Source organism: Trachinotus anak, unplaced genomic scaffold, assembly GCF_046630095.1.
Source record: "Trachinotus anak isolate AG129_WGS33_773 ecotype Australia unplaced genomic scaffold, CSIRO_AGI_Tana_v1 ptg000007l, whole genome shotgun sequence".
In the NCBI taxonomy this organism is placed as follows: domain Eukaryota; kingdom Metazoa; phylum Chordata; class Actinopteri; order Carangiformes; family Carangidae; genus Trachinotus; species Trachinotus anak.
Window position 1 is genome coordinate 15,823,479 of NW_027273858.1, and position 25,864 is coordinate 15,849,342.

The 25,864-nt window shown below is 40.9% G+C and overlaps 1 protein-coding gene across 4 annotated transcripts; it reads left to right on the forward strand.

Annotated features, from left to right (window-relative positions):
* The first annotated feature begins 1,499 nt into the window (after positions 1–1,499).
* On the forward strand, positions 1,500–24,626 carry golga4 (golgin A4). Of its 4 annotated transcripts, none has more exons than XM_071480967.1 (25): positions 1,511–1,715; positions 2,862–2,939; positions 4,564–4,665; positions 7,544–7,612; positions 7,709–8,035; positions 8,213–8,260; positions 8,377–8,433; positions 8,537–8,635; positions 9,240–9,390; positions 9,526–9,716; positions 11,024–11,107; positions 11,494–11,641; positions 11,730–11,908; positions 12,113–12,211; positions 12,314–12,469; positions 13,064–16,830; positions 16,941–17,062; positions 17,493–17,623; positions 18,541–18,627; positions 20,265–20,285; positions 20,466–20,534; positions 20,905–20,980; positions 22,727–22,824; positions 23,678–23,764; positions 23,911–24,626. In XM_071480967.1, the coding sequence occupies exons 1-25, from the start codon at positions 1,638–1,640 to the stop codon at positions 23,923–23,925; spliced, it is 6,339 nt and encodes a 2,112-aa protein (XP_071337068.1). In that variant the 5' UTR covers positions 1,511–1,637; the 3' UTR covers positions 23,926–24,626. The 4 variants fall into 4 exon arrangements, with proteins under 4 accessions (XP_071337070.1, XP_071337068.1, XP_071337069.1 ...); XM_071480968.1 differs by having other exon boundaries at positions 11,730–11,890; XM_071480969.1 differs by lacking the exon at positions 4,564–4,665 and having other exon boundaries at positions 1,500–1,715.
* Positions 24,627–25,864: the final 1,238 nt, after the last annotated feature.

Sequence of the window (25,864 nt, forward strand, 5' to 3'; positions counted from 1 at the left end):
CCCTGTTTACTACATATCCTCTCTGCTGTCTGCCTCAGGGTGAGGCATAAACCGCAGCATTGTATAGGGGAGCTCCATCACTCCGCCGTTAACCACCCACCATTCCTCCTCACTGTTTCAGGCACCCATTCCAAGTTTCCTGCTGAGTTGTAAGCATTAGAGCCAAGATGGTGAAAAAATGCAAATCACACATTCATTCCAGCCTTTGTTGAATTGGCTTTGGATCCCAAAATGGCATGTCTTATATTCTGTCTCTACCAGACAGCAAAATCTGACTCAGAAATGTTTATTTCAGATTCTTGCACATGGCAACATCCCAAAGGAAGGAAAATACCACGCATTTAAACTATGACTCACACCCACAGTGTGATCCTTTCTATCAACTTCTCTGTCTGTTATAGTTTTCATTACATTACCCAAGGACCTCATGACTCATATGAAGAGCAAAAATACAGACTTGATATTGTTAGATATGCATCGGTAAAAGATTCATATAAAACCCTAGAGTGCAGGGGATCATCCATCCAAACAATAAACAACAACTTTGATCTTTTTGTGATGTACTGTGAGCTGGGCTATGGGCTCATGTAAAACTTTCGTGTTCATCCCCTTTGCATAAAAATATGTTCCTATTGTTTCACTCACACAATAAAGAGATGGGTGCACCCTGCTACTTTGTATTTATAGTTACAATATCCTGAAATCAAAGGGTGCTTATGGGAGACCTAGCACATTTTAAATAATCCGACTAGAATTACTACTTTTAGGGATACTGCCAAAGAGTAAAGAGAAAGTAATTGATCTTCCTTTAGCAGAGAAAGAAAAGTTGACAGCACATACAGTTTGAAACATTTTGTAAATCTTGTTTATTTTTGAACTGGCCTGAAGCAAAATCACAGTAAAAATGTGCTTGGGCAGTGCCCTCTTCTGTCCAAGCAATGCAATTGTATTATTCTCCAGCACCTTTTTTATTTATGTAAGCAATTTTTTTTTCTTGAATAGTAAAAGCAAAAAGGACACAAGTGTAGCACACATATTTGGACAGCATTTTTAATTAAGTTTGTTTAATTTATATGTTTATATTTGGTGCATGAGGAAGATTTTTTAAGTTTTCTGAGCATGATAAATAATAGAAAAATTCACTAGAACAGTGTTTTCCAAATTGGTCATCGATACAAAGACAAATCTGAAAAAGATGATCAAAGAGATAATAAAGAGAGAGAAAATAAACATATGAAACTTGTAAAATACTTTAAATGGAATATGAGTGGGACACATTATTTGGTTGAAGCTTTAGCAGCTGATATCCACAAACTGAAAGTGAAAAAGATGCACCATTTTCTAGTAAAAACAGTAATACTATCAAGAAATTGTGTAGCACTTAGGTAGTGCTTCACTTGCTCCACAGGTGGCGCTGTAGCTAATTTAATCCGGACGTTGCCCTTTAACTCTGACGTTTCAGTTTTCCTCCACGTTGGCCGCACATGCGCAGAAAGCCCGGTCACCTGCAGGAGCTCTGAAGCGAACAAGGAAGTCTCCCACTGAGGGCTGGATGACAGGCTGAACGAAAGCAGAATACATCTCCGCCGGATAGTGGTTATCTGCTCGTCAGCTCCTGTCTACGTCGGCGTGACAAGATGTTCAAAAAACTGAAGCAGAAGATAAACGAGGAGCAGTCACCGCAGAGGAATGCGCAGTCACCACAGCAGGCCCAGGTTGGTTGTTGTGTTGCTGCGTGCTAACAGGCTAAGCTAACGTCTGTTTACACTGCTCAGGCAGCTAGTCGAGGAAGAGAGCTGTCGTTTCACTGAAGTTATAATTCATCCTTCCAAAACGATCGTCTAGTAATATCTCACTGACATAACATAATAAGCTGTCAACTTTTCTTAACTTGTTTTATCAGTTAGCCTTTGTGCTGTCTAGTAAACGTCAGCACAATGCTAAGTCAGTTGACTGCCTAACTTAGCTGCCAGCAGCTAGTAAGGTGCGTTCAAGAAAACTTGTAACTGGTAAATCTCGTTGTCCCAGGTATTTAAAATAACAACAGCCAGCCAATCGTGAATCTCATAGCAACCAAAACACTCATAAGCTTATACTGTATTCAGCTTTAGACGGTATGGGCGTGTCTGTTTTATGTTACTTATAAGGGCTGCATGTGGATGTCAGCTGGCAGCTTTATTTGACACATTCAAGTCCTGCCAGTGCCAAACACCTGCCTTCGTAGTATGCAGCTATAAAAGGATAGAGAAACCAGTGCACAGACTTCAGCATGAAAGTCAAACAGTATAATCACCGGAAACACTGTTACAAAGCTGGTTGGGTTCAACCTGCCCTTACTTGTTGCTGCAGTTTATTAGTGTTATTATCTTTTTTTAACTATTTCCACTATTTCCCTGCAAACTGAACACAGAGCATTTTAATTCTTGAAATCCAAAATTCACATATCAGTATTGTTTGTCAAACCTCCTTTGTAGATTCACATAGAAATAGCACTTCTCTACAGCATGCAACATGCTTGTTGTGCAACTTTAACCTTGTGTGGAGCAAACTTCAATTTGTTTCTTAAAGATTATTTGTGTTTACAATTGATGGTGAACCCCATTGTCTTGTCAAAACCAGCGTGTTAAGTTGACTGGGTTCAAAGGTGAAGACTGACAAACAGTGTGGTACAATGGGAAGAAAAGTTAGTTCAAACGAAAAGCAGTGGTATATTGGTCCAAGACTTGAATTCTCAAAGTCTTGTTAGAATAAGAAAGAAGAATAGTATTGTGTGTAATCTGAGGAGAGAAATTATGTATTTTTAATGCAAGTATATACTGTTTTTTGTTTTTTGTTTTTTTGTTTTTTTTTTACTTTAACAGATGGCCTCTGGTGACCGGCGCAGCAGCCAAACACCACCGTTTCATCACGATGGCTCACCCTCTCCCAGTGACAGAGAGGTGAGCATGGTGTCAGCCTGTGTTAATATATTTATACAACATATGTGTAATATCTTTAAACTCAAACTACAGCCTGCAGAGATGTCATGTCCTCTCCCCTGCTTCTGTTCTAATTTTCAGTACAGAGCACTGTCTCTGTCAGTCCTCAAAAATCTCTAATGTGCTCTGTTACGCTTCAAGTTCTCTCAATAACAAACCAATGCGTTTGGTTGCTGTGCCAAGTGAAAGTAAATCCGTGACCAAGTAGCACTTTCAGTTTTCAAAAAGTGTAGGCAATTGATAATTTCCACTTCTCATCCTTTATTCCCTGCCCCATTGATCATAGTTTGTTAATATAATAAAAGACATGCATATTATCCACAAAACATATCTACTGAATTGTAGCTGTTCCATTACTTCAGGTGACAAATCTCTCACCACAGGGTCCTTAAAATTTCACGAGAACTCATGGACTGGAATAACTCTGTTATAACTGATGTTGTAGATCAATCAGCACCGTTATCTCATGATACACAGGTATGATGTCTTAAGCTTTCCCTTCATTTAACTGCATGTATTTTCACATGGGACAATGAAGTCAAAATCTTGATTAAATTCAGGGCATTTTGATGTTTTTCTTCAAGCACATTTGGCCAATTATGATTATGTAATCTTTTGTAACATAGTATCAGTGCATTAAAAATATCATCATGTAACGACACATATATTTCACAGTTGTGCTGGATCTGCTCACCCAAAAGAGATTCTCCTTTAGAGGCATTGGGAAGGACATTTTAATGGTGGCACGCAGACCATATTTCAGCATGTGTATGAATAATTTATGTATCCTCCTCTCAGTGTTTTTCTTTCCCGGGTGAGTTACTGCAATATTTCCCCCAAGTGGATGTGGGCAAATCTATGCCAGACTTCTCTGATTCATTACACAGAGGAAGACCACCCATGAAGTATTGACCACGACTAATATGGATGATATAATGTGTGGTTAATACATTTGTTTTAGAGCTCAAATATGGATGTTTACAATGTTGGCTGTTTGATCTTTAGATAAAAAAAGGGCTTAATTACTTATTCATGATAAGTTTTCTACCCTGCAGCCCTGGAATAGTGACAGTTCCCCTGCTTGCTCAGGTTTCTATACTTTCTCCTTTTGTCCTTTGGAAGCAAAGATGTGTAGTCGTAACTCGGGCTCATGTGCCCTCAACTTAGAAGCTTCTTATCATCGCAGCATCTTTTTTCACTTCTTTAACACTTTGACACACTCTGAAAGTGGTCAGTTGATCATTGAAGGCAGATTCAGCCTGTATTTGATAACATCACAACTTAAGACGACATGCAGAGATGTCAAACTGTTATTCATGACATTAATGTTGATTGAGTGTTTCACTTTCCCGCTTTTCTTATTTTTCTTCCTATTTCATGTAGTCTCTCTCCCTCTGTCTTTCTCTCTATTCTCTCAGTCTTTTTCTTCATCCATCTCAGTCTCTCTCGTCCAGCCTCCCCTGGACAGTCTGGCTAGACACTCCCCTCAGCGCTATTTCACTCTCATGGTGTTGTTTTTCTCATTGCTCTCTGTGTTCCTCTCCTTTCCCCACCTCTCGTCCCGTTACTGCACTGACGGGGTCAGATGCTGGCTGGGATGATAGCAGAGCCTGCTTTTCTCTCTGAGTATACTATCTTTGCTCTGGACCATTCAAAACGACCCAAAACGGCCCAGGTAGCCAGTGTGGTGAGTTTGTCCTCACGTCCTGTCTCCTCCTCCTCCTCCTCTTCCTCCCTCTTCCTCCTCCTCTTGCCCTCTTCCTTCCTCCCATATCTGCGCCTTTGGGAACTCGGTAGAGGACTGTGGCCCAAGCAGGGACAGCTTGTTCCCTGCTCTCCGTCTCCTGTTTCCTTTGGATTTAGCAACAAGAAGGCATCTCATATCTAGGCTAACCCTGCATCTCATGGGGTTTACACTGTGGGATAGAAGCTTGTGTGCTTTCTGCCATATGTTGGTTTATTGCCCTACCTTTCAGTTATTATGATCTCTCACAGAATTGAATATTGCCTCCTTGTCTTTAGGTGTCCTTAGTTGCTTGCTTTATAGACCCTCAACACCTTGTTATGTTGCCCAATGGCCTTTATCCCTTCTCCCCACAAGTCTGTTTATTTGGAGAGTTCATGTTTTCATTTTACAAGTTATAGGCAGGCTTTTTAAATGGTGAAATGTTAAATTGTTCGTAACTCTTCCAAGTAAACAAACAGACCAGTCCTCGTGGAGCTTAAAAACTGGATGATGTGTGTTCATGTGTGGAGGCAGCAAGAAGACTGGAGGAAAATAACATTTGAAACAACCTAATATTCATCATTTGTGACACAAACAACAGAGTTTCTGCAGAAATTAAGCTTTTGTTACTACACCAGTAAAAGCAAATAAAAAAGCTGTATTCCAATCATTTATTAACATTTTATATAACTCTTTAATGTCTAAGATATATTTAAAGTATCATGCAGTGTGGATGTTTGATTTAACTAATTTTGTTTCTTCATCTGGCTAGCTATTTGTAGTTCCTGTAATGTATATCTATTTTAAAATTCTAATTTAAAATGTTAAGTCAGGTTATTTACCCTGAATTCTCTAGATTAGACAGTTTATTTTATAGTTGTCAATTGACATGGATAATTTGTATAAGAAAACAGTTTGACAGTAACTGTAAGAACTTCTCCTGGGGCTAATGGTAACCTGTTATTTACCTTGTCAGTGTTTACTAATGCTAGTAAGGACATGCTGGTAAAGTGGGCCAGTGTTTTGGGTCCTGAACTGTTGCTCTTCATTATACTGACGCTAAATATTATTGAAAAAGCTGCACTATATGTAACAGGTTGGCCTAAAACATTTTTGTTAGGTTATATAATAATATTACCTTTGTTGGACTTTGTCAGTAATTAGCTGTAGAGATCAGTCAATTATTGCTTCACAGTTTGGAGAGTTTTAATGTGTATAGATTGTGATCAACCATAAATCTAAAATCCATCACAGTGTCTTTCTCATGTTCCATCTACATCTTATCAAATGTTATCAACGTCATTATATAATGTTGATTCCTAAATCCCTTGATAGTGATTGTATCAAACTATTTGATTACGTTCTTTGATTTTTTTTTTTTTTTTTGATGTTTTATTTTGGAGGTTTGACCTTGTCTTGTCAGTCATGTTTTTCATTTGACCCAAAACTTCATTCTCTCTATATTTTATGCGGCTGGTACTTAATCAAGGTAGAAGTATTAGCTACCATTTTGAGTCAAAGGATTTTGGACTGAGAACTTGTTTGGATGTGGTTTATCATTTGTCCCTGTGAAAATGTGGATGGGTAGTGTTTAAGAATGCAGTGCAGAAATACAGGCACTCAGTTCCTGGTTTACTGGAGAACTTCCAGAACTACATCCCCATGAATCATTGTCCAGCCTTTAACAGTGACAAGCATCAAAGTGGAGTTGCACACTGGGTAAAGAGTGAAAGACGTCCATGAAATAAATGCTTAAACGAGCTTGAGTGCAAAATGCTACAGAGAATTTTTAAACTGACTCCTTAAAAGTTTGAAGTGCATCTATGTCCTTGTGTGGGTGTAAGAAGACAAAATAAAACCCATTCCTAAAAACACTGATTCAGTGTTTTCTGGTGGTGGAAAACACTCATGGTGCTCTGGTATCAAGTTTGAATGAAGAGTTTTCTCAAAAATCTCTGACTCATCAATACTTCTTCTAGATATTAAGACTGATCAGTACAGTCAGTGTTTTCTTTATGACCAGTCCCCAACACACACGCACACACACACTTGCACATTCATGGAATCAAACAACTACCCCCTATAGCGAGTAAAATGACATATGTTTAATTATTAAGTCCTAAACCTCCACACGCCCTGGAAAAGTAACTAGAACATATAATACATTACAAGCTGTACTTCATGCTGAGGCCTTACTGCAGAGGCCTGGGTTCAAATCTGACCTGGGCTCTTTATAAAAAAGAAAAGAAAAAAAAAAGGGCCATTGTAAGAGCCAGCAGTTACTACAGGACCCTTAAAAAAATTTCCACAAGAAACAGGAAATAAATGTTGAATGTTTTGCACAGTAACTCAGAGGAAGGAGTAGCTCGGAGCTGGACAAGGGAGGAGAAAATTTGCTTACTCTGATCCTGCTTCTAACAAGTCAACTAAACCAACTAAGCTGCTAAATGTTCACTCACTTCAATTATGTCTTTGTGCTCTTGTAATACAGCTGCACATTGCACTGCCAAGCATCTTTAATTCAAATGCCGGCTCTCCGACTTGACTTTAACTGTCTGTCTGTCTGATCTGTCCTCATGGCTGTTCTGTAGAGTCTAGTTTTAACCCTTTTTTTGTTTCATGTACGGTAGAGATGCCTTCTTTTTATGTATATATAACCCCTCTGTTTTTTCCAAGTTGCATGAGGGTACCCATTGCCCCTGCATTGCTCCCAGCAATACTAATATTGCTCCCTCCAGAGTAATCAGGGAGAGCCACGCTGGGTGTGGATGACTAACAGGCCCAGGACAAAATCACGGGCACAGCTTTTCTTTCTCTCATAATGTCCTTTTATCTGCAGAGCTCCTCTAAAGGACCAGGCAGGTCACCCAGAGGTAGCATCAATGGCGATGGAAGTGCTTCTCCTCATGTATGTTTATTATCCAGTTGTTTTCCAACCTCAGTGTTATAATGCTCTGGATCATTCCTTGATTAGTTTATGTTTTTGTCTTAAACATCCTAACAGAGAGAAGAGCCGCAGTCATTTGCCCAGAAACTGCAGTTAAAAGTTCCCTCAATGGAGTCGCTGATTCGTGTCGGTGCCAGCCGGGCAGAAAACCTGTTCCGCTCTCCCTCTAAAGAGAACCTGGTCCGAAGCTCGTCACGTGACTCCCTGACACCTTTGGGAGAAAACGATTCCCCGGGCGCCCCTACATATGATCCCCCTTCAGATATTGAGAGCGAGGCTGAGGAGCCACCAGGAAGTGCAGAGGCCCTTTCCAAAGAGCAGCTGTTGCATCGACTGCTTCGAGTGGAAAGGAGTTTGGGGAAATACAGAGGGAAGTACTCAGAGGTGAGAGACACACAGGTCCCAGAGAGATTACAATGTTTAGTTTATTAACCTGTTTAGTGCATAGCACACAGCCATACAAGCATATAACTGTAGCTGCTTTGATGTCCTCTCAGTCATGATTTTCTCTGTCTCTCTCCCTCTTCTTCTTTTATGTTCTTCCACTTCATCATCACACAGCTTGTTACTGCGTACCGAACAGTACAACGAGATAAAGAAAAAACACAGGTAATTTTGCTAGTTTTTTAAAAATATTATTTTATATTTATCTCTCCTGTCATTTCAGAACAGATGTCGTATCCTCAACTGATCACATTTTCATTTCTTCTTTCCTAACCCCTCAGGTCATCCTCAGTCAGAGTCAAGACAAAGCTCTCCGCAGGATAGGGGAGCTGCGGGAGGTACAGCTATATGTTATGAATGTTGTTGTCTCTCTACATCACTATCTGTCTTTCTTTCTGAATAAAATTTTATGTCTGAGTGAACATACTGAATGGTCTCTAGGAGCTTCAAATGGACCAGCAGGCCAAGAAACACCTGCAGGATGAGTTTGATGCTACGCTGGAGGAGAAGGACCAGATGATCACTGTCCTTCAAACACAGGTGAGTGTAGTCATATTTGAATGATGGACTGCTGCATTCGCTTTTAGGCTTTACAAGTTAGGCACTGTAAGTATGACCGTGTATTGCACAGAAATCCAGTCTTTTCCCATACAGCCCTGGAAAAATATTTGAGTTTGACTTTAAAACTAAACACTAATCACAAATTTTGATTTTTATCAACTTAAGTATGAAGCGAACACGGTGATACCTCTGCAGCAATCTATGGAACAAAGCTGGCATTGCAGAGGTTAAAAAATAATCACCTTGTTTGAATCTTTTGGGTAAATTTGTTTGCAATCAATATTGTTGACAATTCTATTTACACAGACATTTTTATGCAACACTTCCTCTGAGGCTGCTCAATTTCATTTGATTAATAAACTATGGTAAGAACTATTACATTTGACATCAAATCAGAGGTGGGAATTTGCTCCATATGATTTATTCTTTTGTATGTGAAAATACAATGAAAAAAGCCATACAATACATGCTAAAAGGTAAATGTACAGTTCTGCATGGAGGCTGAATTAAGACAACAACCTTTTGTAAACCTAAGTATTCAGAGAGTTTTATTTGACAAACAGGTATTTGTTTTTCCTGTCAGGTTGCTCTGTTAAAGAAACGAGTCAAGGGGGTTTCTGATGGTGCCCGGCCACCTGAAGGTGAGGTCCCTCAGTCTGAAGATACTGAAGACTCTGCTTCTGCCGCACAAAGTCCTTCTAAAGAGACAGGAGCAGAGCCTGAGGTCACTGAGGGTAAGAATACTTGTTTTATATCTTTAGTTGGGGAGCAATCTAAAAGTCAACATCACGATAATTGTGTGTGAAATTTATGACACTTTTAGGTAACAAATGATACATTTTAACTAGTGTAATTTATCTTCTGTGCAGGAGAGGGCAACAGTGATCCAACCAAACTCATGGAGGCTCTGCAGAAGCGAGTGAAGAGGCAGGAAAACCTTCTGCAGAAGTGCAAAGAAGTGATGCGCACACACAAGGAGCGCAGCGCCCAGTTGGGCAGTGAGAACGAAACTCTGCAGGAGCAGCTGCAGGAGAGACTCCAGGAGCTGGAGAGGATGAAGGTAGTTAACCTGTGTGTAACGCAATGACACTGAAGTGTTGATCCATAAATTGAAGATAATATCTGCTTATACACTGTGTCATTTTGTCAATAAGGTATCTCCAAAAGCACAAAGTAGTAGATGTTTCAAAGTGATTTACTGCCAACAGTTTCTTACTTGAAATTGATGTGGCAGTAAACAGCAATTATGAAAAGGTTTCAAGTAGAGCTGGGCTGAGATGTTGTGAATGACTGAACATTCATGTGGTGGTAATTCATGTGGTGCTGCAAAATGTCTGCCAGAGTCTTTATGGTCCACTGATAATGCGACTCATTATCGCAGTGACACAGTGGATTGCTGTGGTTCTCAGTGTCCTCGCATCCAAATTCTCTGGCCACACTCCAGGACGAGGGTTCATGTCATGTCAGCGTGACATGACTGAACCATTGTTTTCATTGATTTCAAAACATTTTGCTTCAGTGGTATGATCGGCTTGTTTAGATTGTCCGTAGCGGCTCTGATGTTCTGCAGCGTCCGATAACAAATGTTTGTTGTCACAAAGACACTGTGATAACAGACAGCTTGTCTGTGGCTTTATGCTGATTGACTTGCTTTCAGTTGATGCCATCATTTTTATGTTGAATCTGCACTCTGCTTGGGAGTGGGGCCTTTCCTGTGTCGGGAAAAGCAGAGGTTAACAGGCGTTCAGCCCTCTTGAGCAGCGTGAAGGCATCCTGGAACTGCTGGGCTGGGCTGTGCTCATCCCCTGCCTCAGACAAATATCCCATAAAACAGACCATGTGTCCGCGATTCCTGACCCTCAGCTCAAGGACTTTTTGAATTTATTATTTACTTCCTGGTTGAAAGAATATTGTGTCCTGTCTTGGCTTTTTTCTGGATTCACAGTAAAGTAAACAAAAAAGTATGAGATTTTGAACATCGGCTGTATAGTGACTCATGCCTTGTGGCACACATAGATCAAACGACTGAGACATAGAGTCAACCCAGCATTTCCTGTTCAGTAACCACTGGTTAAACTGCGGTGGCACTGAGACATAGCAACTACATGCCACTGCTGCTAAACTGGGCTGTAATTTAGGTCGACTTGTTGGTTTAGCAGGGCTTGTGTACACTCTTTGGTTGTTTGGCTTGTGGGCGAGGCATCATGGGTGGTGCAGAAAACATCTGATTCTGAAGTTATCTGACCAAAGTATGTACAGCATAAGAGTCTGAAAATCAGAAATTGGCCAGTGTGAAATGGGAAATCTGTCAGATGGAAATATGTGACATTCTCATCTGTAATTCTGTCAAATGTTTTCTGTTTGAAGGAACTGCACACAACAGAAAAGACTAAGTTGATCACTCAGCTGCGAGACGCAAAGAACCACATTGAACAGCTGGAGCAGGACAAGGTGGGTGAGGTGGTCTTTAGGCTATAGTCTTGTCTCCATTGAAGGTCCTGCAGATTCAGTTGTATTTGAAAACTACTGTTTTTTTACTCTGCCACTGAGTAAAGAAGTCAGACACCTTGAAGCCCCATATTGTTTCTCTTAAACTTTGACCCCAGCTCTGCACAAAGGACAGCAGCTGATGAGATCTCTGTGAGGAACCCTGAAAGCACTTTAAATCAAAGGCAGTTACAGACACGGGCTTCAGTTAGGATGTAAAATACAGAGATTGTACTTATCAAATCAACATTCATTTCAGCATGGAGTCATTTGCTCTGATTGTACTGTTTGATGGTTGACTTTCTTTTTCTTTTTCTTTCGGCTGTTCATGGCTGGTTCCTGGCTTTCAGGGCATGGTCATTGCTGAGACAAAGCGCCAGATGCATGAGACACTGGAAATGAAAGAAGAGGAGATTGCACAGCTTCGCTCCCGGCTCCAGCAGGCTACTGCCCAGAAAGAGGAATTGCAGGAACAGAAAGAAAAGGCTGAGAAATCAGGTGAGTGGAATCCATTTCTATTAGGGTTCAGGAAAAAAGACTTTTCTGAATATGCTAATAGCATAGTTTTTTTATTTCTCCCCCAAAGCATTTGAAGAACTTGAGCGGGCTCTGGGTGTAGCTCAGAAGGCGGAGGAGGCCAGAAAGCAGCTGCAGGTTCAGCTGGAGGAGCATGTGAAAGAAGTGGAAAGGGCAAGTGAGGAAGAGAGGAAGAGTCTGCAGCAGGAACTCACACGAGTCAAACAGGAGGTGGTCACAATAATGAAGGTCATTCTGCACAATCCTGTACAATCCTGTATTGTCATTTTGAAGTCAGTAGCACAGTGAAAGGCAAATTTATTCAGTTTGATTTTTATTGACTTTTGATGCTCTTTATCATTATTTACAATGTATGTGATGATGTAAAGTGTCCTTTAGAGCAGAAAATCACGATATAAATCAGATTTCTTTCATTTAAATTAATTTTATTAGAGATCATCAGAGGAAACAGTGGCTGGTTTGGAAAAACTCCACAGTGAAGCTCTGGCTGCTAAAGAAGCAGAGATAAGTGACAGAGTCAACAAAGCTGTGGTAGGTGCCAAATGTTTTCATTCATTTAATTTTGCAGCATAAGTAAATCAGGTGAAAAATAATCACTTCAAAGCTTTGATTTGACATGATTGTGTTGTTCAGGAGGAATGCAAAGAGGAGTTTGCTCAGTTAGCCAAGGAGCGGGAACAGCAGGCCTCTCTGGCACTGGAGGACGCAGAGTTACAGAAGACAGCTCTGAGGACAGAAGCTGACAACAAGGTTAAAGAGATACAGCTGGAGCTGGAATCTGCAAGGACTGTGAGTTTTGTTTTTGTTTTTTTAACTATCGCAGTTACCGGGATAATATTGAAGTAGGGCTGACTGAAAGCTTTGAGGTTCAACTTTCTGTTCACTTCCATATTAATTGATGAACAAAAATAACATTTATATCTGATTTAGTGTGTATTTACTTGGCAAGCTTAAAGTCTCTACAGCAAACACTCCCATACACACACACACACCCACAGACGGGCAGGTGACAGTGGATTTATTCAGTGTCAAAGCATACTCACTGTATACACTCGAGCATATTTTACAACAAAGCACAGCACATTTGGTTAAATTGCAAAGTAAAATTTTACAGGTAAATTGCCAATAAATTGGCAAATTATATTTTACTATAGTGTCTTCTGTTCTTAGTTTGTTCTGTTTAGTTTGCTTGTTCCACCCGCACACACATCCGTTCATGCCTTTGATGCTTTAGATATTTGCTGATAACTGTACTCTTTCTGTACAGTCCCATTGTTTAAATATCATAACTATCAAACTGTTTTTTAGCTGAATTCTGTGAAATGAATTGCACTGTAGTGACTTTGTAAGATAATATAAAAACCTATATGTATGTGTTTGCAGAGAATATTGGAGCTTGAGAGCTCTCTGGAGAAATTCTCACAAGATGGATCAAGTCAGTCCCATGAACTTTCCAGTCAGTTGGATGAGCTGAAGGATAAACACAAAGAGCAAATCTCTGCATTAGAGGAAAAGCACCAGGAGCAGCTGGAAAAGCACAAGGGCACCCTTACCCAGGAGCATAATGCTGCTGTTGAGGAGGTCAAGGAAAGACACAGAGCTGAAGTGGAGACCCTTCTGAAGGACAAAGAGCTGCAGTTCCAAGCACACGTCGAAGACATGAACCAGAAAACATTAGAGAAACTGGAGGCGAAGCAGGCAGAGCTAGAGGCTCTTTCCTCTGAACTCTCTGAGGCTTTGACAAGTAAACAGCTTCTGCAGGAGAAGTTGGTGGCAGCTGAAGATGCTCAGAAGGATCACGAGAAGAGGTTTCAGGATCAGGTGGTGAAGCACAATGAAGAGCTTGCAAACATCAAACAGGACCATGAGCAGTCACTTGGAGGTATAGAGAAAACTCTGAAGGAGGAACTTAACGCGATGAAGATCGTTCTGAGGGAAAAGGAAAAGGAAATTAAAGAACATATCCTGAGAGAAAAAGCACTACAAGAGGAGTCACATTCCACTACACAAGAACTAAATGTCAAGGTTAAGGAAGTGGAGGAGCTGCAGCAGAGTTTATCACAGTCCCAGTTGGAAAGTGGGAGCCTAAAGGAGTCTAATGCACAGTTCAGTAAGATCTCAGAGGATCTCGAGCGATGTAGGACGGATTTGGCAGATTTGGAGCATCAGTTGGAAGTTGCAAAGAATGATTGTCAACAAAAAGAGAAGTCGCTTCAAGAACTAGAGCAGCAGTTAGAACAGACCAAAAAGCAGCTCTCAGAGCAGGAGAAGTCATTTACTGCAGAACTGAACACTAAGCAGGAAGAACAGACAAGCCTCAAGAAAAAGCTTGATGATGAAAAAGCTGCCTGTGAGAAGAAGAAAAACACTATAACTGAGCTGGAAACTAAGCTAAAAACGCAGGAGACAAAAATGGAAAAGTTCAAGCAGAAGGCCAAAGAAATGCAGGAGAACTTTAAGAAAAAACTTCAGCAGAATGAAGAGACCATGAAGAAGGAACTGGCAAAGAAGGAGACAGAGCTACAGCAGAAAGAGCAACAAGTTCAAGAGAAAATTCTTGAAATGGCCCAAAAAAGCTCCCAAGGCCTCAGCAGTGCAATGTCAGAGCTGCAGGCCAACCACAAGGAAGAAGTGGAGAAGCTTCATGACACCCATAAGCATGAGATTGAGGAGCTGGAGCGTCGTTTGGAGGAGAAGTGTAGACAGCAGGAGGAGGAAATAATGGAGAAGCACTCACTCGTACTACAGGAGAAGGCACAGGAACTGGAGGAATTATCACAGCGACTTGTCAAAAGCAAAGAGGAGAATGAGCAGGTAATGTGTGAAATAAAGGATTTAAAGGAGGAGTTGGCAATTCAAGAAACCACTGTGCAGAAGCTGCAGGAAGAGCTTAATGAAGCAGCGGTCAAGCTGGAAAGTCTGTCTCAGGGCGAAGCATTGCTGAAAGATCAATTGGAGTCAGTGGAGAGGAACCTTAACCAGGCTATGAATGAGAGAAACGCCCTCCAAGACAAACTGAACACAGCAGAGGAAGAGAGCAGAGAGAAGTTAAAGACTTTGTCAGATAAGTTGGAGGAAGCAGAGAAGCAGCTTAAAACACTGGAAGGTTCCAGATGTAAGGAAAGTGAGGACCTGCAGAGTAAATTTGAGGAGACTGCCATTCAGCTACAAGCCAAGGAGGCAGAGTTCCAGCAGCAGTTAATTATGATCAGCAACCAAATGGAGCATTACTGTAAGGAGGTTCGGTCTAAAGTGGAGTGTGGAGCTAATGAACTCTGTCAAAGAGTTGAATGTAGGGTGGCAGAGCTGAAAGACAGACTGCTCTGTAGTCAGAAGAAGGTAGGGCATCTCAAAAACATTATCCTTACTAAAGCAGATAGAATTAGCACTTTAGAGGAGACTCTCCACCAGCAGACTGAGGAGAATAAGAATCTATGCATTTCATTAGAACAAATGACTGCTCAGGTAAATGCTCACTCAGAGCATATCAAAGCCTTAACGTGTGAGAAGGAGAGTCATTCTCAGTCTATCAGTGAGAAAGATCAGAAAATCGAGGAGCTGAATGAAGCTAACAGAATCATATCAGATAGTGTTAAAACAAACGAGATGCATATCAGTGACTTGAAAAATCAGCTAGCAAGTAGCATAAAAGAGAAGGAGGAAGCCATAAATCAGCTGAACCAGCAGTATCAAGAGGAGGGACAACAGGCTGCTCTGCAAATGAAGGAGACCATTGAGAGATTAGAGCAGGAAAGGACGTCTGCATTAGAGCAGGCAGATGTGCTCAGGAACAGTCTTTCTGAGTATGAGAACAAGGCAGAGACAAAGTTCACCCAGAGTGACAACACCATTACATCTCTGCGGACCAGGCTTGGAGAGCTGGAGCGTGAAATCTCTGAAAAGAATGAAGCTCTGCAGAGGCTGACAGAGAGCATTGACAATCAGTCCATCAGCAAGTCTGAGATGGACCAGGTGCTGAGCGAGAAGGAGCAGAAAGTCAGCGGACTTACCTCAGAGCTGGAATGCTGCATCAGCCGACTCAGCGAGCTCCAGGAGCAGTTAACCTTAAAGACAAAAGAGTGTGAGCAACTCACAGCCGACCTCAAACAGCAGCACAGCATCAGGGAGAGCGAAAAAAGAGAGTTGGTAGAGCAGCTGCAGCAGAGCCAGATGCAGTGCACTCAGAATGGTCACTTAGAGCAGGAAATGGTAGAAAAACTACACTCCCTCCAGGAAGACAACCAGAAGTGTAAAAGTGAGCTTGAAAATCAAAAGGAGGAATTTGAGAGGATGAAAGACGAGATTATCAAGAGCAAGGAGGAGAGTCTGAAGGCAACTGAAGAAAGGTTATCTGCAGAGAGTGCACGGAAAGTATCAGAACTGAAGAAGAAAGCTGAGCAGAAAATCGGTCAGATTAAAAAACAGCTGACCTCACAGCTTGAGGAAAAAGAGCAGATGATCAAGGGTCTTCAGACTAGCTTGGAGGACCTCAAGAGCAGTGAAACATCGGGCAAACAACACATAGAAACGTTAGAGGAGAGAACAAAAACACTGGAGGAAGCTCTGGTCAAGCTTAAAGAGGAGCAGGAGAAACAAGTCGAGCAGATTCTGAGTAATGAGAAGCTTGAGAAAGAAAAGTCTTTAGAAGAACTGAAGACCATGTATGAGGAGAAGCTGTCCTTACTTCAGACAGATGCAGCACAACAAGGGCAGCCCAAAGAAGCCGAATCAGCACTACATGAAGTGGAGGCGAAGCTGAAAGAAGCAGAAGAGCAGAATGGAAACCTTCTCGCAGAAATCAGTCGTCTGAAAGAAGAAATATGTGAGAAGGAAGCTCAGCTCGATCAACATCTTCAGGTCCAAAATCAATCACAACTTGAGGCTGAGATTAAGGTGGAATGTAGCAGCGTGCAGCAGACCAGGAGCGTGATGGAAAACGAGATGGAAAACCACTCTCCGCCGCAGGAAGTGGACAGTGATTCCTTGGAGTCTCTCAAGAACAAACTGAGTGATGTGACAAATGAGAAAGAGAAAATCCACAAGGGCTTCAACAGGTTACAGAAAGACATCCGACTACTGAGGAAGGAGCACGAAAAGGACCTAGAATACATGAAGAAAGAGTTGTTAGAGGAGAATGAGAAAAAGCTGAAGTAAGTTCATGATGTCAGTTGTGATCAGTAATCATTTATAATAACACATGAAAATGAAAACTGGTGCTTTTGCTGATATAGTATGTTTCCTTTACTTTGTGTTGTAACAGAGTGGAGTTGGAAGATGTGGAAATGAAGCACAATTCTGCCATCAAGCAGTTACTGAGAGAGTTCAACACACAAATGGCCTTGAAAGAGAAGGAGCTTGATACAGCAGTGAAGGAAGCCATTGGTGAGGCCGAAGAAAGTCATTCTCCATTCATCAAATTAAAGTCACAAGATTGTGTCGTCAAGCACGAGAAATGAGAGATTAAGATCATTCTCTTTTGTTGTGGTCCAGTCATTTTAGTACATTACTGTCTACTTATGTTTGCATCCTAATAACTGCCTTAACATGGAAAATCAACTTCAATATGACTTTCATCTACAAAAATAGGATGGAATAACTACATGGAAAGATTTAGCATTATTTAATCACTTTCACCGTGTGGAACCAAATTAAGGGATCATTGCTCTTGGAAACAGTGCATCTGAACTGCCATGTTCCCTTGTTTCCTCCTTGGTTAAATCATGATACGTTCCATGGGATGTGAGTGAGTGGGTTGGAATATGAACTTGGTTTTATGTGCTAAGTCTTGCTTCTCTCTTTTTCCTGGACGCAGCGAAGGCCCAGTGTGTGGAAGCGGAGCTCATCAGTAGCCATCGTGAAGAGGCCAGTCAGCTGAAGAAGGTGGTTGCCAAGAAGGAGGATGATTTGCACAAAACTGTTCAGAAATATGAACAAGTTCTACAGGTATTGTTAAAAAAAAAAAAAGATGAAGCTGAAAAACCCATCCCATTTTATAGGTTTACTGTGGAAAGGAGATTAACTCCACCCACCATTTGGAAGCTATCACTGCAGTAGCTGCCAGCATAGTTAGTCTTAGTCTAAAGCAGCAGTTCCCGGCATGCTTTGTCAGACATACCTCACAGACCCGTCAGATGAACTCAAGTACCCTTCCAAGACACCACCAGTCATGCTCCAGATGTTTTTATTCGAAATAAAATATTTAACTATTAGTGATACAAAATGGATACAGCAGTGGATGTTACGATAAATCTTCTCATACAGTTGAGCGACAGAAGGTGGATGTTTTAATCATTTCTCCTTTTTGTTTCTTCAGTCATTTATCCATCACTTATTTCAACTGTTTATCTCTGTTGGCTATCTCTCCTAGTTCAGCTGTTTCAGTCATTTATCCTTTACCAACCACTATTACTTTTACATTACAATGGTTTATCTTTTTTAATTGCTTCAACTTCTCTGCTTGCTTGCTAACTACTTTTCACACACTCTTAATCACAACATTATTCAGGTGGTATAGCTGACATAACATGTGGATGTATTTTTTTTTTTTCATGAAATCATAAATGCTACTCCCCCACAAGCTTTCCACATGTCCTCCAGTAACCCTCCACCCTCGGGGGAATCACTGGTCTAAAAAAAACCTGACTTAATCATCAGTGAACGCCTGCTTTATGATATATATTTGGAACCAAATCAAATGACTGTTTTACAGTCTGGTATAAAATTGCCTTCTTTTCTCCAAACATAATTAAGGGTGGGAGGTCTACAGTAAGGCAGTGACTTGACCAACATAGTTGAGTTGTGATGCTGAGATGAAACATAGGAAATGACTCAGTCATTGTTATTACAATTTTTTTTTGCAGAGTCGAGAGGAGGAGATGGGAGACAGAGTGTGGCAGGTTCAGAAGGAACTGGAGGAGTTGCAAGCAAGGAGCCACGGGACGTCTGAGGTACAAACCTGCCTGACCTACTGTACATATTCACCAGGTCATCACACATCTGTGGTTGGTGTTACTACTGGTCGACATGTTGGGGACGTTTTACCGTTAACGCAGGTGTAGAAATTCATACCTGCAGCTATTACACTCCATTATGTACGAGACTGGAGGTTTAGGTTAAATCTATATAGTGATTCTGTTGAAGCCATAAGTCACTTCACAGCGGCGGCATGAAATAACAATGGCTCTTTCAGTTCCCTTCTGGGACAGGCTGGAGTCTGATGGAAGCATTACTAGTTTTGAATGACGGCTTAATCCGGATGCATTATTGTGTCAGTGCCACAAGGCCCTTTCAGTCACCTCATTATTCCAAAGTTCACATCCAGGTTAACAGACTTAGCAGTTCTCAGTTGTCTTTCCCTTTGTCTTGTTTCGTAATTGAAGGATTTTGTCTGAGGGCTAGTGGACAATTTGCTTACATACTTTGCACTGATCAGTGTCTCGCTCCAGTCGTGTGGCGGCTCTCCAAAGCTCACCGGATGCTGGGAAGCTCGTTTGATTCACTCAGGAATGTTCTCCTCGGAAAACAGAGATTGTGAGGCAGCAGCCAGCCTCAGTCCCTGTTCTCAATTATCATCATACGAGGTGAATCTAGGCCTTAGATTTATGCTACACCAATACTCACATGCATGATGTGCGTACTGGAAAGGAGCCATGTAGAGCAAATGTACTCCTGAGAGATGTTTTACCCAGGTGTTGAGGTGCCATGAGACCCCTGCGCTGATTCTTCTACCTTTACACGCATGTCCAGATGCACACAAACACAAAGAATTATGCTGCTCTCTCTGCTGCATTTTTCCCTGGTGAGGTAATAACTTTATGGGTGGATTGCATGGGTTTTTGCTCAGGGAGGCCTTTCCCTACTACGGGCCTCACAAACCATTCTTCATTTAGACAGTGGGTCAGTGTGTCTCACCGTGGAGACTGCACTCTTTTTTTTTTTTTTTTTACAAGTTCAAGTACAGTCAAGTGCAGAAAAAACTGGTTGTAAAGTCTTTCCCATAAACAGACCAAAACCAACAATGAGATAGTCCATCTCTCAGTGTACTTATGACCTTTTCCACCTGTATGTGGCTCCCAAACAGGCCACAAAAATATAACAGCTGTCCACTGTAGCTTTTACAGGACTACATTACCTGCTTGCGGGAACGATTTTCAGCGGTGGATTAATACACATTTTATCCTCTAGCAAGTGCTATGTATGTTGAATTGATCCACAATAAAGGTAATAAGGTAATGAAGTACCGTGTCACCAAGTGCAACTGTGTGACTCACTGATGTGTTATTGTTTTTGGACAGTAATGCAGCTCTCCGGCAGAGAGGAATAAGATACTTACGGCTTCTGATGCCTGGAAAATACTTATGATCAATTTGTTGTTGGTTTGTCATTGCGTTTGTTGACTAAAAGAAAAAATATACACTATCAGTACACTTGACCTTTAAATGTAAACTGAAGTTTATTTTATTGTTATTAAGCAATAACTGACTGAATGTATATATTATTATTTTCACTGTTACTACAGGTTTGTCTTATTCATTCTGTTCTAACATATAGTATCTTCCCTTCTGTCTTATTCATTCTGGCACAGATGAGCACAGAAGAACTACAGGTATGTTTGCTGGTTCCACTATCACTGGTTTCACTGTTTCTAGGAGTCATAGCATTTTAGTCCATTACCACTGTAAAACAGATGTTTGATAAAGAAAACATGCAGCGTTGATTTGCATACACTGTCTGTGCATTGCATTGCTTGTTCTCATTCACATTAACGCCCTGTCGTCTACCTCAGGCTCAGCTCGCTGAGAAGACAACGTTGCTGAGCGCGGCTCGGCTGAAGGAGCAGGAGTTTGTTGAGAGAGTGAGTGTCGGGACCCCGTGTGTGTACTCTTTGCCGGGGACAAGTGAACAGCAAATCCCATGCCGTGTATTCCCAGGATTCTGTGGCCCCCAGCAAGAGCAGCCACTGCTCTCCTGCTGCATCAACATTAATTACACAGCACATCTGTTTACATTTGGTTTAACCCTGTAAACAATCAGGGCAACGCCTCCCACAGTTTTTCTCACACACATCGTCACTCTCACAAACATGCCCAAAGGATCGCCAACAAAATGCTTCTGTTCCATGCAACAATTAAGTTAATACATAGAATTAACCCACTGGGGTCAGATAGAGGTTTTTTTTTTTTTTTATTAATCTGTGCATGTTTGTGTGTGTTTCTTTTGTGTAGATTCACTCGCTTGAGGACAAGATTAAATGCTTCCACCGAAACACTGTTGTAACTCATCTCGGGAGCACATTCAAAGGTAACGTTAACACCATGAATCACTTAGTTCTGCTTTGTGAGCCAATTTTCTTTGAGATCAGCACAACAAAGATGCCATACATAGTGTTTGAACTCAGAACAGTGTCCTGGGAAGGAATAACATAAATTACATACACCTGCAGTTAAAGGTAACCTAACTTTTCTATTGTACCAGGGATTTTAAACACATAACATGTAATTATATATTGTGTTAATATATGAATTTTAAAGTTATAGTAAGAGCCTTGCTGCTCTGTAAGATTATCTGCCGGCACACTCATCACTTCATGGATCAAAGATGCAGCTGCTGAGTAGTGTGTGATGACATGTGAGTGTGTGGTCTGGTTTAACTATGCTTTAGAGGACATTTTGGCCAACTAAGTGTGATTTTAGGTTTACTGGTTGAGATAAGAGCTGTGGTTATAATAAGGGCTTGGTTAAAGTTAGAGTAAGAGTTAGGGTTAGATGTATAACCATTGTGGTCAAAGTGAAGGGAGGTCTCCCAATGCAGTATACCATAAGTATATCATAAACTGTGACTACAGAGACTGAGTGAAATCTACCCTCCTCTTAGACCCTCCTGGTGTAATAAAGAGAATCTGCTGTCAGAAGGGGGTGGAGAGTGGTGGGGGGGGTGGCGGTGAAGAAGCCATCCTCGGATTTAATGGGTTTTGCAGATCACAGTCTTAATGTTTCCCACACTAGACCCTGCAGCACACAGACTTCTCAAATCCTCCATATCCAGAACACGTACTATATCCGAGATAATGCCTGCTCTGTCCTGTATATCCTTCAGACTATAGAACCTATCAGTGAAAGTGTCTTCCTGCTTAACCCACCCAGAGCTGTGGGTTTCAGGTAGACGGCTGATCAGAAGGCTGTTGATAACTGGTTTCAGGTCTGTAGTGCTGTGGTGGTATGGTAGAGTCAGCCGGGGCAACATGAGGTCAGGAGGACAAAGGCTAGGGGATTCATTGGTGACGCATTACTTCATGGCAGAGATCAAAGAGTTGTTTGCACTTCTCTATCACCTTTTCCTTTCCTCCAACTGCGTGGTCTCTCTTGGCGCATACAGGCACATTTGGTGTTGTCTGAATGATTATTCCAGATAAGCAGAGAGCGAGTGGGTGTTGTTCCATATTACAGAACTGCTGGGGATCTTTCAGTTGTAGTAGCAGAAGCGTAAGTGTTATCAGCCCTGTCCAAGTTGTAACACAGTTTTTCCCATTCATAGTTTTTAGAGGGAAAATGGTGTTATAGCTTGGGGCGGAGAATAAAAAATTTCATTGTAAGACTCTTGTGGTGTTAAAGTGGTCATGCTGAGCCTCGCCATTCTTTCCTGTGCTTGTAGTTGGTGCTTAATTTGAACCCATACTTGTGTGGAAAGAGGTTGTGCATTTGGTTGCTAACACAAACATGATGCTCTGGGTTGTCACAGCTGGAGCATTTGACAGTGACAGGCATTGCAGAACTGTATGCTAGTCCTACGTTACTTTTGGTCTTGTAGCAATGTTTTTTTAAATTTTATTTTTGTAATATATATATGTATGTAAATATACTGCAGTAACTCAGAATAGCAGCATAGAGTAAATCACATATAGTTCCATAGGCTCCCTAATTTCCTGACTATTTAAACCAGTTGCTTTCTTCCTAAAATGTTTGATGTCAGTTGATTATTACAGTCTTGGTCACGTATGCTTTATAGTGTGACTGATAATTAAATGGCTGTTCTTGCTTGTTTTTACAGATCCTGGATTCGACAGCACTGATGCACTCTCAGAACCCACTGAGATGGAGTACCTGAGGAAGGTGTTGTTTGAATACATGATGGGACGAGAAACAAAGGTATTTTTTTGTTTGTTTTGTTTTTTACATTTTCTTAAACAAAAAATGATCAATTGATTGTCCATTTGGTTCAGTTTTCTAGTTTTTTTCAGTTGTTATTTTCTAACATTTCTTGATAGCCACTAAAGGCACAAGGGACAACAATGTAAATACTATGTTTAGGACTTCATCATTTTATTCCTGACAAAGTGTGATTATGTTGCATTTTATATAATGTCAGTAAACAAAACTTGAAACTCACACTGAAATGATAACTGGTGATATTGGAGATTCAGTCCATCCCATGTTTTTTTAGTGGGGAGCATGAGACCATTTAGGAAGTCATATAAAAGTCATGTTGTGTCCAGTCTTGTTGGGTAAAATTAACAGTGCTCTCCCTAATTAACAGTGCTGATGACATCGTCCTAAAATCAGCGGGATTTTCCCAGCTCCTCAGCAAACAGTTAGTCTTTATGACAACATGGCAGACCTCCCCAGTGTGGTGGATGTCCCCCAGGCTGCCTACTAGCACATGCATTTTGCATGACGCAGATTTGCCATTTAAAGACATGCTGGCCTTGTTTAGTGTTAGCTGAGCAGTTAGGTTTCCTACACAGCAGCCCTGTTTCTGATTATCCCCTGTGTTTATGGGGAAATGCATGCACCCTGGCAGATAGGCCTGGAGTTGATTATGCAGATAATGTTTTTTTTTTTTTTTTTTGGTCTTGTTTGGCTTTGTCTCAGAACCAAGTTTAATACGACTGGATCATGGTGTCAAAGGGTAAAGGGAATATTTTAATGATAAATGAAGATGAGGAAATATTGCTGATTGCTGTCATTTTATTTATTTTTTTTTTTTTCTCTTCATCTGCAGACAATGGCCAAAGTGATTACCTCAATGCTCAAGTTTCCTCCAGACCAAGCGCAAAAGGTTCTGGACAAAGAGGACTCAAAACCGATTGTAAGTGTCTTTTTACCTGCTGAGGAAGTGTTGATGAGCTCATTCACTGAACTAACCCCAGCCCCTGGCAGTTAAAAACATGACTACAGCTCGTCATTGACAAGCACGTGACTAATTGAATTCATGTCATATCTGTCCCTGCACAGCCTTGGCTACGATGAGTGTCTGAGTGATTCGGGTTCTTTGGGATGAAAAGCTGCTGCTGCTGATGGGGAGGACTACCATGGATTTGATCGAGCCCTTCTATCTGCATTTCTTGTCATTTTATATATGTGTGTGTGTGAGAGAGAGTGTGTGTGTGTGCGTGTATGTGTATGAGTATTAGCACACACTGGGGCATAAGTTTGTGGTGTGTGCTGTGCAGTATGTGTGAATATATGTAAAAGTATGAGGGAATTATTAGAGAATATGCCAGAAACACAAATCTGCCATGAATCCAGTTTTACTTTGAAATTACATTTATTAATTTATGTTTTAGAAGAAGATAAATGGTTTTCTTTTCATTTTAGAATGTGTTCATACGGATTGGCTTGTGCAATAAATGATATCACTATCATGTATTGATGCTGACGGTCAGTTGATTTATAGGTTTCTGTGTTGTGCTGTTGTCTGAATCACTTCCTCTGTAAAACTGTAAACGACCCTTTAACTGTGCACTTGCACCACATTAAGATACTGGCCTCTGGACCTTGTTTGTGTAACACAGCTTTTCTATGCTTTATATTTTGTCACTGACACTGGCATAGAAACCCCTAAACACAAAACTGTAAATTGTACCATGATAATTCAAACTGTATTATAGGGCACTATATGACTTGCTATACATTTTCAAATTAACAAATTAAATCTTATTTACAGAACACCTTTTGTCACTCCTTTATCGTTATTATCTGTCACTGTCTATCAGTGTCTTAAGTGTTGAATCCAATCACTTATCTCATCACTTGTTTTTACATTGTTTAGCCTATCTGACTGAGGGTAAAGTATGATAACATCTTGTTGAAATAGAGACGTGTGGAATGCAGACATCAAAACAAATATAGGTTTTAAAGATCGTCTCTGTGGTGGGTTACCCTAAGAGAGGCCACAACCAGCAGGTAACCTTTCTTTGACCTTTATTTCTTGTCTCCACAACAAAAATGCTATGTTCTATAAAAAGGCCACACATATATGAATGAGCAAACTATTGGCGAAATATGTTTACATATGCAAGGAATTTGACTGGTTTTGTGTTGCTGCACTGCAGAAAACACATTTACAGCAGGAGACAAATGCAGACACTGTATAATGAAGTGAATATGTCAACAACAATGAACAAGTTCAAAATTCTTACTTATCTGTTATCTATCGAAACATGAATATGCAATGATTGTACTGATTATTAATTTCTCTATGCAGAGGAGGTTTATGTGCATATCGAAAGAATATTATGTCTGGCTCCACATTGAGGGGTTGTGACCCTAACAAGACATTGCAAGATAAACCTGTGGGATTGCCAGGAGTTTAAGAGAAGAGCCAGAAAAAACATGTATCTGCTTATTTCTTCAGACTCTCCTTTAATCAACTTGATCATTTATTTTGTCAGGACTCTGCAAAGTTTTCGGATCAAACAAATTAAAATCAGTCACTGGCCACAAGCATTAGACCTGCAACCTGTGACAAGAGGGTTGTAAGCAGACGTTGCTTTGTTTTGCAGGGACACAACCCACATGTTGGAAACCACCACTGTGATGTACTGTGTAATAAAGTGAGACGATTTGTCCCCAGACACCATGTCGTAGGGATCTCTTGAGTGGGCTTTAAACCCGCAGGGAACTCTCCCTGGTACCTGATTTAAAGTAAATAATATAAATCAATGAAAGCAAAGCTTATTTTAATGAAGATGTTAAACTGCTCATTGTGGCTGGAAAACGTTAGGTGGCAGCAGCGCGCCCTCATTTCTCGGTTCTGGTGAGTTGAGCCCCCAAAGCCCCCCGGCTGAAATGTGATGCTTTGCGCCTCAAAACCATTCGCTTCTCTCTCCACGACCGCGTTAACAGCCTCGATGTCCCACAATGAAAAAAAAAACACATTCCGGTTTGACCTTTCAAATTAAAAACC